Source organism: Ahaetulla prasina, chromosome 4 (assembly GCF_028640845.1).
Source record: "Ahaetulla prasina isolate Xishuangbanna chromosome 4, ASM2864084v1, whole genome shotgun sequence".
Lineage (NCBI taxonomy): Eukaryota > Metazoa > Chordata > Lepidosauria > Squamata > Colubridae > Ahaetulla > Ahaetulla prasina.
This window is the reverse complement of record NC_080542.1, coordinates 103,081,662-103,097,497: the sequence shown is the minus strand read 5'-3', so window position 1 is coordinate 103,097,497 and position 15,836 is coordinate 103,081,662. Positions and strand designations below refer to the sequence as shown.

The following is a 15,836-nucleotide window of genomic DNA, read 5'->3' as shown; positions in this document are numbered from 1 at the left end:
ACAAAATAAGGCATCATGGGATAGTGTGGTTCAAAAAGAATGCATGGGGTTACCAGGATATGTGAGAAGTGCTGCGCTGGTTGGAGATTATGTGTAAATGGAATGTAGGACAGGAAGGATGCTGGGGTGCTTGGGAGTATGCAAGAGATGCCATGAAAATCATGGACAGTGTGTGGAGGCGCAAGATGGAGCAGAGAGGTATGTGGGATTCCTGAGGTGCTACATTAGGAAAGCACACATGAGGAGCGCAGATTGGCAATGGTATATGGGGATGCCATACAGGTCACGAAAGACACACAGGGTGTTGTCTGGCTCAAGAAGCATTTATACAGGCATGCAATGGGTTCCACACACTTAAGGAAAGGCATACTATGCTTTTCCTTAAGTGGCATACTAGACATAGGTCAGGGAGGTGCATAGGAGGTGCAGCATAGTTGGGGAAGACATGCAATAGGGGCAGTTTGGGTCACAGGGAGAGCAGCATAAATTCCTTTCCAGCAGGCAGTGGCAATGCTGAATGGGGCAGGGAGCAAGGGATTGCAAGACAGGCTAAAAAATGTCACAGAACATTATAATGAAGATCACATGACTGCAGCAGCAGCAAATAGCACTGAAGCAATCACAATTTCCCCAAATTTCATTCCCTTAGGAATCATAAGTCCTGGATATTGAATATATTCTATAAGTTAATCTATTTGCAGTACCTTGATTCAAAAATTGTTGCCCAATGATGCATTGTTTCACTCAGTTAAAAGGCATGACAAGGTGAGTTTTAGTACTACATAGATAGATAATCTGCCAACAGTTTAGAGCAATTTTTCTCACCCTCAGAAACTTTAGAATATATGGACTCCAATTTCTCTGAGCTAAAGTCCACACATCTTAAAGTTGCTAAGATTAGAAAACACTAATTTAGACAGAAGATACAGGCAGAAATTCTAGGACTTGTAACCCAGGTCATATGAAGGCACCAAGTTAAGAACTTTTGAAGTTAAGATTAAGAGTTCATATAACTTTACCCATTCAAATTTAAATATCAATGATTATATGGGGGTGTGGAGGCCTCAAGGGTGAACTCATCTGAAACATTCATGTATTGGTATGTCCATTGCTGAATTTTTAAATTAAAATTTTAAATTGCATGTACTAGATATGTAGTTCAAGAAAATATTATCCTCTAAAAATTTTAGTTTTTGTCACATAATCATATTTATCTAGTCCACTATTTTTCCCCAAAATTTAGTAAGTATATGTTATAAAAACATGTGTTTTAAAAAAGCATTATTCTTATTATATCTCCAACAAATACTGTTTTTGATGTTGTTTTTCTATAAATATAATTGAGTTCCATATATTCTAAATATTTTTGTATATCAGAATTTTTTTCAAATCTCTTGCTATAGAACTTAAGATCTTTTCCCATTGTTTAGGTCATATTGTTGTTGTTGTTAGTTGCGAAGTCGTGTCCGACTCATCGCGACCCCATGGACAACGTTCCTCCAGGCCTTCCTGTCCTCTATCATCCTCTGGAATCCATTTAAACTCATGCCTACTGCTTCAGTGACTCCATCCAGCCACCTCATTCTCTGTCGTCCCCTTCTTCTCTTGCCCTCAATCTTTCCCAGTATTAGGCTCTTCTCCAGTGAGTCCTTCTTTCTCATTAGGTGGCCAAAGTATTTCAGTTTCATCTTCAGGATCTGGACTTCTATAGAGCAGTCAGGGTTGATTTCCTCTAGAACTGACTTGTTTGTTCGCCTTGCAGTCCAAGGGACTCGCAGGAATCTTCTCCAGCACCAGAGTTCAAAGGCCTCAATTCTTTGGCGCTCAGCCTTTCTTATAGTCCAACCTTCACAGCCATACATTGCAACTGGGAAAACCATAGCCTTGACTATACGCACTTTTGTTGGCAAGGTGATATCTCTGCTTTTTAGTACGGTGTCTAGATTTGTCATAGCTTTCCCCAGGAGCAAGCGTCTTTTAATTTCTTGGCTGCAGTCCCCATCTGTGGTGATCTTGGAGCCCAGGAAAATAAAATCTGTCACTACCTCCATTTCTTTACCATCTATCTGCCAGGAATTGAGAGGGCTGGATGCCATGATTTTAGTTTTCTTAATGTTGAGTTTCAAGCCAACTTTTGCATTCTCCTCCTTTACCCACATCAAGAGACTCTTTAGTTCCTCTTCGCTTTCTGCCATTAGAGTGGTATCATTTGTATATATGAGATTGTTGATATTTCTTCTGGCAATCTTAATTCCAATTTTTGATTCATCTAGCCCCGCCTTTCTCATGATGTGTTCTGTATATTAGTTAAATAGGCAGGGTGATAGTATACAGCCTTGCCGGACTCCTTTCCCAATTTTGAACCAATCAGAGGTTCTGTGTCCAGTTCTCACTGTTGCTTCTTGACCTGCATACAGGTTTCTCAAGGTCTTAGGTCATATAAGAACCTTTAACTCTTCATTCCACTCATTTATTAGTATAATTGATTTATTGATAATAATATCTACAAAAAAACTAATAGTAGCAGGGGTTTTTTAGTTTCAGAAGATCTAACAATCGCATTTCCATATGATAAAAACCTTTAGATTTACTGCTTTCAGAGGACTTAAGCTGCCTAACAGAATTTTCAACACAAAGCAAAAAGTTAAAAATAAAATACACAAGACTTTTTTTAAACTCACAATGTAAGTGAACATATGTCTAATGAGCAAGACAATCTTCAGAGCGAACTAGAGGACAGGCCGAAAGAAAGTTAACAGCCTCCAAAGAGGCTGTTACAGAGCAGAAATTTATGAATTTTATTTGATCAGTAACAAACGTGGGGCTTAGATTTCATCCTGCTAGAATACACACACATATATACACACAAAACACAAAACTATATGCATATTTGTAAATGGGTGTGTGTTTGTGTACGTATGTGAAAGAGGGGGGTGAGAAAGGAAGACAGAAAGAGAGAAAGAGTCAAGATGCTTTAGGATACATAACTAAGGTTAAAAAAGACAAACTTCAGTATCACCTAGCTTAGTTTTAACGAAGAAATTTTGGCAGCATGTTGCATACACCCTCACAAAATTGTTCCCATGGAGAATGTAGCCAATCACAAAACATCATCTAATATAATATAAATAAAGTACAACTAGATGCTACCCACCATTTTATATATAAGGAATCGCTCTGGGAATTATTCGGGAAATACATTTTCTACACGCTTGAATTTGCAGCATAGAAGCTTCCAATTCTTTTTTTATTAAAAGGCGGGGGGGCTTAGAATTAGGTGGTGAAAGAAACTTGGTGGCCATCAAATAATATGTTAGGTAGACCATTGTCCTTGAAAGCTATACTAGGGACCCAGAGTCTAAAAAATCCAAGCACAAAAGAATAACACAGAACACATAAATGGCAAAGCACTTGACTCACATACTAAGGGCAAGAGTAATGGGTCCAGGAAACAGGATGACAATACAACCATGAGCTGTAATAAATTCACACACTCTCTGTACATAAGGTGATATATTCCATTTAGTAGGTCAGGAACATCTCCAACTTCCATAGGTTTAACAGCTTTCCCACCGGAAGCAATTAGGATATTCATGTATAAGATTTTATGAATGAGCCTACCTTAATAACTATCTGCTTAGGATCTGTTAGATCCATGCTTGAAGGAATGCTTTTATGCAGATGCTTACAATAGAATAGAAAGGCAACCTGATATTTAAGTACGCATTACCAGACAGTCTTTGTAATACTACCCATTTTCCCATACCCATGATGACATCACTGCAGCAAAAAGAACAGCACAGGTTCTTTAAAAAAAAGAAGAAGAAGAAAATAAAAAGTGAGAGGAATTCAAACCAGGAGTGGGGTGGGGAATGTTCAAATTATGTCAACTTTAAAAATTCTCTGAATTTTAAAATATAAAAAACCAAATTTAATGTATTGCATTAAACAGAAGCATTCCAAGTTGAAAGCCATTTTGAACTAAAAACATCTATTTTAAAATCAGGGTAGGACGATATAAGCTTGAAACATTTTTCTCTCTTCAGAAACATATATCAGGATACTTCTCTACAAAATTGGTATGACCAGTTTTGAGTTCAAACCATTTTGCACACTCCTAAGTCTAACTCTACTGCTTTTCCTGATGCTATGCCCTCATGGTCCTTAGCAGTTAAAAAGATATGTTTTTAAAAATGTTGCTACCAGCATCTCATTAGCCTATCTGGATAGGCAATCTGATCCTTGTACATGAAAATTATCCTCGGTTTGGGATCAATTTGTGGAATGGCTTTAGGCAAATATTAATTAATATTTACTTTTTAATCACTACTTTGAAAAATGTTGGATTAGATTAGAAAACCAGAAAGCTTTCCTCCTTTTGCAGCTAAATTCACTCTATACACTCTATACTTGGAGATAATTCTGAAAATTTTGAAAATGAACACACAAATTCCCAAAACAATGGAGCAAAGTTGTTATTTTGGAGACTGGCAGCTGAACTTTGTAGGCCATCCTGAAAATATCCTGTCTGAAGGCAGGCCTATAAACTCTGACATAAAATGAAATAAGTAAATGTTACTCTTTCTGGCTGTTGCCCTATTGGTGGGAGGGGAGGGGAGAATCTACTGTAGTTCTACAGATGCTTTCTTGACCTCATGCTGTGACCCTTATACCAGCATTCACAGGCTGCAGGTCATGACCTCATGAATTAGCATCATGAAAATAAGGGCCATCTCAGGTTCAGCTTCAAAACAGGCCACTGTACCAGGCTATTTTTAATGAGATTATAAAGTCTGTTTCAAGAAATCCATTAGAAGATAATATGCAAATCACATTTCAGCTTCCCATTATTTCAATTCTTGTCCTGAAACTTTAAACTACTAAAATAAAACTATGATTTCTGCAAATGTGATAGCAAGTTGTTGTTGCAAAGCTTTTCTGCGAGAAAATATTTATGGTATTTGCTACAATTTGCTTGTGAGCTCATTTATATTTTTGACATATCTTATGCATCAGTTTTTATTTTGTCTGTTTTTTAAACTTGCAGTCATGGGCCAAAAAATACAAAAGAAGCATGTTAAGAACCAGATAAAAAGAGGAAACTAAAATTCACATCCAGAAGCAACATACTTCTTTTGCTGGATCAAAATCTGATTTGTAAAATGTCTTGGAAAATTCACCGATAGAAATGCAATATCCCTGCTTCTATTATCTCTGTAATTGGGCAATATCATGACTTAAGGATTCCACTGTATTTGTACAGCAAAGGAATAATCAATTGTTACAAGAGACTTCATTTGAAGTTTTTTTCCAACTGTAAGTAGAGCATCATAACAATATTTTAAACACTTCCATTAAATTTAGAATTCATATTCAAAAGCACTTTAAGCCACTGTCAATGCTAATAGCCATTGATTTCATCTGAAATAATTTTTTCCCCTCTCAATTTTTAGTTCTTGGTTAGTGTGCCCTTTTGTTTTATAAAAGCAGGAAAACGTATATTTTTAAAAAAGGAAATGGAGAGCCTTCCATGCTTTTCTCCAGCAGGGGGAGCTAGCATACTCAACCATACCATATGTGCAGAGTCTGAATTTTCAAAAGGTGATTGAATGTACTTAAGTTTAGTTTGGAAGCTAAGTAGTACTAAAAAATATTTAAGTCACATGCAAATGAAAAAATATACTCTTACCTATTTCGGGAAATTCTTGTGGGTAGCTGCAGAAAAGGAAAAAGAAGGGGTGGGAAAAAGGATACGGTAAGTGTTTGCAAATCTAAACAACAGTGCATGTTTTTTCAGGTTAACAAAATGATAGCCCACAACTAATTATTGAAAGGCACTTTGAGCATCACTACCTCAAAAATATGATCTAAGATTTGAAGAAGTCTTCCGATTGAAAGCATTAATATATTAATATGGGAAACAGAAAAAAATAGTCACTACTCTGTAAAATTCACAATATGGTTAAAAAAGATTAAGATAATGCTTAGATAAGTTGAAAAACAGGAAAGCTATTACAGTAAGTTAAAATCTGATAACCAGTATCTTTCTGGACAACACAAGGATACATCTGTAAGAATCTTGCTGAATACAATATTAAGACAGAAAAAGAAACACAATATCTAGAATCATGCTGAGGATCAGGACAATTTGTGAATCTGCATTAATAAGGAGATATTATTTTTTGGTATTCAATGGTTCTTGCCCTGCTATTATTATAATAACAGCAAGTATTAACATTTTCTACTTGTTTTTTTAAATGCATTACACGTGCCTAGAGATGCTCATTCTACTTGTCTTGAGATGCTCATTCCACTGAAGTGTGTTATAAATTAATTAAATAAACAACAATGGACAACAAACTGTGTCTCTATAAACACCACCAGGATAGAAGAGCGAAAGCTAAGGGATAGATGCTGTACTTTTATTGTACTAAGGGATCAACCATGTATCTGACAAGAATAGCGGGACATGGATAAAGATTTTCAGCACACATTAAGTTTCTTCCAAAAGCATATCTACTTTCACAAAATCCAGAAAAATATTACTTTACTCTTTTGCAATTCCTCATTTTGCAAGTTCATGCTAAGATTTATATAACTAGGTAAATAGTAACCCTAGAATGGATGTAGCAAGAATTCCAGCATTGCTAATTTCTGATAAGGAAGGCATCATTTCAAAAATTCCAGATATATCAAATGCTTCTGTAAATATCTGTCTCAAGAAGAAGAAGATTAAATACCAAATATTAGGAAATTACAACAATCCAAACAATTATAGATCAACAGTGGAACTAATTACCTAGACTGTTTTGAGCATCAATTCATAAAGTAGAGAACTGTCAGTCAGAGATACTTTAATTGAGATTCCTGCTCTATATAGGGTGTCGGGCTTGATGGCTGAAAGGATCCTGGCCCAACTCTATGATTCTATTCAATCTTGCACTGGATTGTGGGATTCTTGACAGATTCTCTTGACTGAATTACAAAACATTACTCCATAAGATACACTTTTAGAAACCTGCCTTGCTAACAATGTCTGAATTTACCTTTCTGATATCTAATATAAGCCATCATTACATCACTTCATTCCAAAAACCATGAACCGTACACAAACTGCCAGAACTGCAGCCAACTCCAAGCAAAACAGAAAAGAAAAAAACCACAGGGGAAGAAATTTAATGATCCTTTTAGTCTGTTAAGAGCCATGGTGATGTAGTGGTTAGAAAGCAGTATTGCAAGCTAACTTACTGCTCACTGCCAGGAGTTCGATTTTGATCAGCTCAAGGTTGGTTCAGCATTCCATCCTTCCAAGCTCAGTAAAACAAGGACCCAGATTGTTGGGGCAATATACTAATTCTGCAAAGCATTTAGAGCGCGCTGTAAAGCACTATGAAGCAGCATATAAGTGCTATTGCTATTGCTGTCAAGCACTACAAGGTTAGAAAACTCAGAAAATTGTTGAATTTTTGGAAACATCTCTACTGTCAGCGCTGCTTTAACAGACAAAGGAACAAAATCTTGAAAGCCAACTCAAGCTATTTTCTACATCAACTTATACCTAACAGAGTACTCTTCAGTCTTTTTCTAATACTTGCTTATCTTCACACAGCTGAGATATCCCTTTCCTACTGGACCTGTTTCTTCCCCATGTTCATGAAACTTACTAGACATTTCATTATATATTTATATAGAAAATGGACAGAAAAAATTAAAGTCCTTCCTTTGCACAAGTAGATTGTATATACATAGCTTCTAATTCATAATTAATTGTATCACTAGATTTCTGCTGAACATTTTTGAATGACCTCTGTAAACATTTCTTAATGGATTTTTTTAGACATTATATGTTTAATTTGAAGAGAAAAAGACTATATTTTTATTCCACCACTCAAAAAAAAAAAGTAATCTGCTTTTTAAAGCATTATGAGAAGTGAGAAGTGAGACACAAGGTATACAGTTAGCAACAAAAAATTAAAAATTTACTTTACATGAATGAAAGCAAATATATGTGTTCCAGGATAATGTTGCAAGATCCAATTTGGGTCTAAATCTCTGTGATTTAGTCTTCGGAGCTTTCGGACTCATGCTGGAGCCCATCCTCATTGTTTCATGATTTTTGTCCTGGTTAGATTGTTGATCTGTGATGTATTCTAGGTTTTTATCTATTATTCTGTATGCTAAGCAGGGAGAGATGGATGTAAATAGGGGCACTACATCAAAGTAGACCATGAACTCAACAGGAGTCACATTTACGCCTTGTAGTTTTATCAAAACATGTATGGATATTGTGACCGTGCTGTTTGAGGGTGGGGTCAGGAAGCTTAAACACTGTGCCAGCTATTTAGCCAAGTTGTAGGTATGGTTATCTCATAGTGCTACAATAGCTCTGAAGAGGACTCTTATTTTGTATATCTTGTGGAGTCCATAAAATCTCGCTGAGGTATCGTCTTTCCTCTCATTTCCCAACATTTCTGTTATTTGAGTTGGCATAAGCATTCAATTGTGTGATCATCGTTCTCATTTCTGATGTCTTTGCTGGTCTATATGCTGAGGAATCATTGAGCAGGGCAGATGCCTTCATTTCATAAAATATAAGGTTCATCGTTGAAACAAACTTTATTTGCCAGTTAAAATAATAATGTCCTACTCTTGTTTCAGGTTTTTCAAGGTGCATTTTTCCCTTGGCTAAGCATATTGTTTAGTTTGCATGTGACTACCATTGTTGATAGATTTTATCTGATAGAATGTTTTTCTGGCTCTTGTATCTCTAATCTATTGAATATGGATTCTAACACTGCTATGAATTTTCTTGGTGTGGCATCACATATGTTAAACCCTCATCATATTCATGTCATTCCTGCTGGCTTAATTGTTTGTTCCATAAATCATAGACCAAGTTCCTACAGATTTAGGAGCATGGTTTTAACTTTTGAATTTTATCCTCCAATTTTTCCGTTTTTCTTACCTATCTTTCTTTTACAAGATCTTAATAACATTCTCTAGGTGGATGACTAGTTCTTCTTCAAGTTGGTTAGACAATGCATCGATAAGACAATTAGATAATTGCATAGATAATATGCAATATTATGCATATTGATAGCTACTTTATATTTACCCAATTTTAGATGGCAGTCATCGATTAAGACCTCTAACATATGTTTGCTGAATCTGCCCATCTCTATTAACCAGTGGTCGGTATCATAGGCTGCATGAAAAAAATCCTTCCCAAGTGCATCAGTGTAGGAAAAGTAGTTGATGTGAGCCAGTGCCTCACGTACTATGAAAAATTCCTAAGTGTTTGAAGCACTAGCTACCCATATTTCTCACAAATGAAAGCAAATGTTTTTTCCAAGTTTACATGGAAAAGTAAACGGCAACGAATCTGAAATGAATAAAGGTATGGACAGCCCTCAAGTAACAATGGCAATCTGGCTCGGGGTGACCACTACAAAATGACTTAGTTACAAAATGTCATATCATGGGGCTGCATCACTTATTAACAGCAATCCAGACAGCCATAGATAAGATACCATAAAGTCAAGATGTGCACATAGTTAAATGAGAAGCAGTGAAAATCACAAGTAAAGAGTGAAGGGATGTTAATCCGGGTGGGGGAGGTCTGAGAAGGTACATGGGAGATGGAGCTGCTGTTGCAGAGCAGCAGAAATGCAGAAAGGCCAGGGAAAAGGAGGGCATACTGCATATGAGTGAAGTGGGGGGAAAGGTATGCTGGGTGTAAGTAAAAGGAGGAAGGAGGGAGTGGTGCAGTCAAAGGCAGAAGGAAGGCACAGTGCATTCAAGCAAAGGGGGGAAGAAGGATACTGAATGAAAGGAAGGAAGATGATGTTATGGATACAAACAAAGGGGCGAAAGAGGTTTTGGTTTATGGGGAGAGCACAGTGGTGGGGGGGTGGGAGAGACTTACTCAAGAGATTTATGACCTTCCCTGCCAGCTTCCTTATTAACTTTGTTTGTGGGAAGCTGACAGGAGAGATCACAAATGGTAAATTATGACAGGACTACAGGACACAAGACCTGGTCATAAGTATAAAACGGTTGCCAAACACCTGAATTTTGTTCATCTGACTACTGCAATGACCAGAACTTCAAAAACTGGTTGTAAGTGTCTTCATTCAGTGCATCATAGCTTTGAATGGTTGCTAAACAATGGACATTAAGCGAGGACTATCTGTAGCTATATTTCTTCTGCCACCTATTAGAGAAGAGCAGTCTGATGAGCTTGAATTTCCCCTTCTCCTTTGTTTGGAACATGGAATGAGAACATGAGGGTATATAAACCCAAATAAATAAATAAATAAAATTAAACAAGGATTTCATTTATGCTGGAGCCTTTATTAATTTATTTAAAATTTTCTTATTAATAAAGGAGAAATAATAAGGATAGCCTATTTGATAGATTGGTTGCAAACTTACCGTGCTTCCCTGAAAATAAGACAGGGTGTTCTTTTCTTTTGAACCCCAAATAACGGCTTGGCCTTATTATTGGGGTGGGAGGGTCTTCTTATTTTGGGGTTGGAGGCAACATCGCCACAAGCTTCATCATACCAGCACAGGTGGCGTCCTACTACTTGTGGCTGCGCCAGTATGTTGAACCTCGCGGCACTGCTGCCATTTGTGCATGCAACAGCACAAGCAGAGTGCTGCTCCACAAGGCAGCAGCAGCACAATGAGTCTCACAAAGACTCATTTCTGACAGGTGGGGTGGGGGAGAAGCAAGACACGTGAGCAAGTTGTGGCTCCCCTTGCCATCTCTCCTCCCCCGCCCTCACCGGGCATGGCAGGGATCCTTCCCCTTGCTTAGCCACCCGCCCCCCAATAGAATAGAATAGAATAGAATAGAATAGAATAGAATAGAATAGAATAGAATAGAATTTTTTATTGGCCAAGTGTGATTGGACACACAAGGAATTTGTCTTGGTGCATATGCTCTCAGTGTACATAAAAGAAAAGATACCTTCATCAAGAATCATAAGGTACAACACTTAATGATAGTCATAAGGTACAAATAAGCAATCAGGAAACAATCAATATAAATCATAAGGATACAAGCAACAAAGTTACAATAATATAGTCATACAGTCATACAACATTAGGGATGCAATTTGGGGGTGGCAAGTGGGGCTTCCCTTTCAAGCTCTTACCTTTCAAGCTCTGTCGCGTTTCTCGCCATTGTGTCCAGGGAAACACGTTGTAACAAAAAACCTTCTCACAAGTTCAATAAAGGTTTTTTTTTTACGTGTTTATCTGGATACAACGGTGAGGAACGCAATGGAGGTTGAAAGGTAAGGCACCCTCCCCACTTGCCATCCCCAAATTGCATCCCTAAAGGGGGCTGGTGGCTAAGTAAGGGGTAGCAGCCCTGCCACGGCCAACGAGGGGGGGGAGAAGAGATGGCAAGGGGAGCCACATCTCGCTCCACACGTCTTGGTTCTCCCTGTCCCACCTGTCAGAAATGAGTCTTTGTGAGACTCATCGCGCTGCCAGCACAGCTTTGTTGAGCAGGACTCTGCAAGACTTGTGCTGTTTCACACACTAAAAGCAGCACTGCTGCAAGGTTTGACATACTGGCGCAACCGCAAGCAGCAGGATTCCATCTGTGCGGGTATGATGACGCTCGCAGCGATGGTGCAGTTTGTGCATGCAACGGCACAACAACCCTTGCAGAGTCCTGCTCCATGAGACAGCGGTGGCAGCAGGACATGTCAGAGCAGCAATGGCCAGCCACTCAGCCAGCATAGAGAGGGGAGGGCATGTCTTCCCTTCCCCCTCCCCCCCGGCCTCCCCTCCTCACCGTGTGCTGTTTGCACAGCAAGCAACCAGAGAAAATAGCGGGACTGGCTGCGCATTTATAAGTAGTTGATGGGGAGCTTATTTTGGGGGGTGCATATTTTAACTCATGCACTGAAAAGCCCGATTGGGCTTATTATTCGAGAGGACTTAGTTTCAGGGAAACACAGTATATACTTTTTATACTAAATGTATTTTATACAAGCATAATTACTTACTTGGACCTGACATCTTTCATCTTCTTAACCAGAACATCCCTTTTTTCCTTTGCTCTTTTGGATAAATTTTCACCTTTTAGGATATCTGATATGAATGCGTCAACATCTAAATCATGAAAGAATAAAGGGAGAGAGATGAGTCAAAAAAGAAATACTAATTTTCAGATGATAAATACTTCTATTATAGTTTTTTCATAAAGCAATAACAGCCAAACTATTTAATGGAGTTACTTTATCAGTTCCAGGCATAAAATAATTGAAAGATATTTCAAACTGTAAATTGAACAGATTTGTTCACTGCTCTGCTTATGCTTAGCACAGCAAATGCTGTCTTGACATTTGCTATCATTAAATGAACAAAAGCCGACAAGTTTTTATAAACTGTCAAAACATGTAAAATATATGTATCCTACCTATTACTCAAAGAATAAAATCTAGAAGATAATAAACTGCTCCAACTAATATGTGACTGTCCCAGAATCAAACTTTATTTGGCACTTTTATTAACAAAATAAAAGGGACGTGCATTATAAGGTAGGTAAAATGAGGACCCAGATTGTTGGGGTCAATAAGTTGACTTTGTATATAATATACAAATGGATGAAGACTATTGCTTAACATAGTGTAAGCCGCTCTGAGTCTTCGGAGAAGGGCGGGATATAAATGCAAATAATAATAATAAAAAAAAGAATAAGAGCACAAATGTACCTACCATTCGTGTCCTATTGTTTTTTTATATATAAGAAAAAAACAAGTATAAGCATATTACTTCCTTATATTTCCTCATATATATGTTTATATACTATATAATCATTTTGTGTGATGCTTGTGTATATTGTTGTGACAAAAATAAAATAAATAAATAAATAAAAAATAACATTTTCAAAACAGACTGCCAACTTATGATTTTTTTGTCCCTGCTAAAGCTGATCTATTTTTAAAGCCTTTGTATAAAAGCTAGACACTGAGAAATGGCAGTAAATCTCAAAGAATCACTTTGTACACAGAAGAACTGCTAATATGCATGCTAAAGCAACATAATATCTATAACATAACAAAGAGAACTAATAAGTTTCAGTATAAAACTATCTCTAAATATGGCAATAAAGTCAGATACAGAAGCAGAACATCATTTCTATTTTTATTTTCTTATGAGCTACTGATGCAGAACTTTACCTTGATACATATTAATTTAATCTGGATTTAATCCCAGTGGTTAGCTTCAAATAGATAGAAATAGAAGGTATTATTAAAGAGAATTCTCTTTAATGCAATCTGGATATTGCATTAAACCATGACTATGGTTAACTACAGTTAAATACACAATTGGCAATTCACACATCATACTGAGACCATGGTTTATCAATATTTATAGGTGTGCCAATGCAACATCCTAAACAAAAAAAATATCATACTATGAGTTTGATGCATGTTCAGATGTTCATGTGTGTATATGTGTTTTGCTATGCAAAATAAAGTTCGGTTTGGTAGCAGATGCCCGTAAATAGTCAGCAAATTATTTTATGTCTATCATGAATATCTGTTTTTGAAGGACAAATGATGTGAAGTTTGTCATATTTGTTCTTCTAAAAGCACAGGCCTGATCATCTTACAAATGGTTTGCTGGATTATCCTTTTGGTCTCACCCAGGACTGTTTTCTTATATTATAAGTTCAATTCACATCAGACCTAGCCAGGCAATCTAGTTGTTCAGTTGACTGAAGAATAGATTTTCTGCCCATAATGAGGCAATTATTCACTTAATGGCAGGCTGAAATTAGACAGGCTAGTTGTTATACATAGCCACATTCACTGCATGGTTGGACTAATGCCTAATCTGAGTTAGCACAGAACACTTGTATTTCAAACATTTTCATGAATAGTGATTGTCACAGCCCAATGGAATAGGAGTAGAAACAGCTCATATTAGCTTTTACATAAAAGGTTAGATAGAAAATGTGCAATGCATAATCATAAGATACTATTCTATAAATAAATTAAAATATTGGTAAATGGGAGCACTGATACAAAAAAGATTGATTTCCAAACTTAAATAAAATATTCTAAAATAATTACTTCTTTATGAAAGGTTCTTCTGAAAGCAGAGAACCAAATAACTAACTAGGAATAAACTGTGCATAATTTTAAATAATTGTGTTATTTGACAAATTTGGTATAACCAAAGTCTGTTATTAGAGATAACAGACTTGGAGCCCCCACGATCATTCTTTTATTTCATCGGCAGAAATTGACTCTTATTGTTCCTGGTCTATCTTAAAAAAGGAAGGAAGGAAAGAAGGAAGAAAGGAGGGAGGGAGGGAGGGAGGGAGGGAGGAAGGAAGGAAGGAATTGTATTGGAGAAAAACTGAGTACCTTTTTCTTAAATGTTGAATCATGTTATATTTTAAGCAAAAAAAATACCATTTTCATTCAGTCTAAATAATTGAATAAAAGCCAAGAGAATCACAAGACAGCTAGCTCAATATTAATTTTAAAAGAAATCAGTTGGGCAGCAAATATATAAAAATAGCATATCCCATTTTTTATTGCTGATATGGGGCAGTATAACCTCATAGAAAAGACAAACACTCTTTTGGTGATACCGCAGGTTATTTAAAAAAATGTGAGTGGGACCCCTTTCCATTAACCTCAATGTATCTCTACTCATTTCAATATTTTTAAGATATAGTAATTGCAAAGGTAATCAGCTTAAATTATATTCACATAATGATTATGTCTTTTTCAGTTATCCAAAATTCTTCTGTAATGAACATTCATTTCAGTAATATTCAGACTGAAAATGAAATACTATAAAAAGTGTGATCTTTATGTCTGAGATCTAAATGTAAAAAATATAAAATTCTACCCTGGATAGATTGAATTAATGGACCATGGTCAAGAGAAATAAAGGAGAGTGACTGCAACTCTTTTCATTATTGCAGCTAAAACATTTCATGTGCTCAAATAGATAATCCATATTCATGATTCACAATCATGAAAGTTAAATTAAGTAGTAACTCTAAATTAAGAGTTGCATGGAAGAGAGTGGAACCTGAGAATGCTTATTGCAAACTTCTATTATTGCATTTCAGTGAATTTTGGGAACATCATATATGCATGTGCAACTGGGGACATAATTTACACACCCTGCACAAATCTCTACAAACCTATACCCACACAAATAATTTAAAAAACCTTCAGACCTCACAAAGTACCAAATTTTTCTTCTAGTCATTAAAGCACGCAAGTCATTTATCAGGAAAGCTTCTACCTGAGCATGCAAAAAGATGCCACTGCTTTTAGAGTTGCGTTAAATATATGCTACTCTGATTATTCACTTAATTAAAGCAATAGTAACTTTTTCACATACATGACAAAATTGTGCCTGCACAAGATCCAAAATCCAAAAAATGTAAAATCCATTTATACCAACTATGGCATTATCAAATACTCTCACCATGTATGTGAACTAGTGGTGGTGCCAGGGCTCATTAAAAGCATTTGGAGTTTTGCAAAAATAAATAGTAGCAGTCAATCATTATGTTGCCTGACTCTTGGAAGTTTTATCAATAAATTTGACTAAAAACAGTAGATTTTCATTGCATTAGGTAATCCAGACAAGGAGATCTAAATAGTACAGGTAAACTGAGAATGGCTTGCCTCCAAAAGCTATGGGTGCCTGCTGGAGATTTTTAAGGAGATTTATCGAGAATAGTATAGGGTCTCTATACTATTGGACTAGAGTAACTAGTCTATTGGACTAGGTTGGACTAGAAACCTTCAAGATCCCTTCCAAGTCTGTTATTTTGT

The 15,836-nt window shown here is 36.5% G+C and overlaps 1 protein-coding gene across 2 annotated transcripts in view; it reads right to left on the bottom strand.

The window, feature by feature from the left end:
- The window catches only part of SKAP2 (src kinase associated phosphoprotein 2), a 317,205-nt gene that overhangs the window by 125,635 nt on the left and 175,734 nt on the right, over positions 1-15,836 (bottom strand). For both annotated transcript variants that reach the window (XM_058180970.1, XM_058180969.1), the window contains exons 4-5: positions 12,027-12,132; positions 5,690-5,715 (exon numbers count right to left, since the gene is read on the bottom strand). In XM_058180970.1, coding sequence (XP_058036953.1) covers positions 5,690-5,715; positions 12,027-12,132 — 132 coding nt within the window. The remainder of the gene's footprint in view (positions 1-5,689; positions 5,716-12,026; positions 12,133-15,836) is intronic.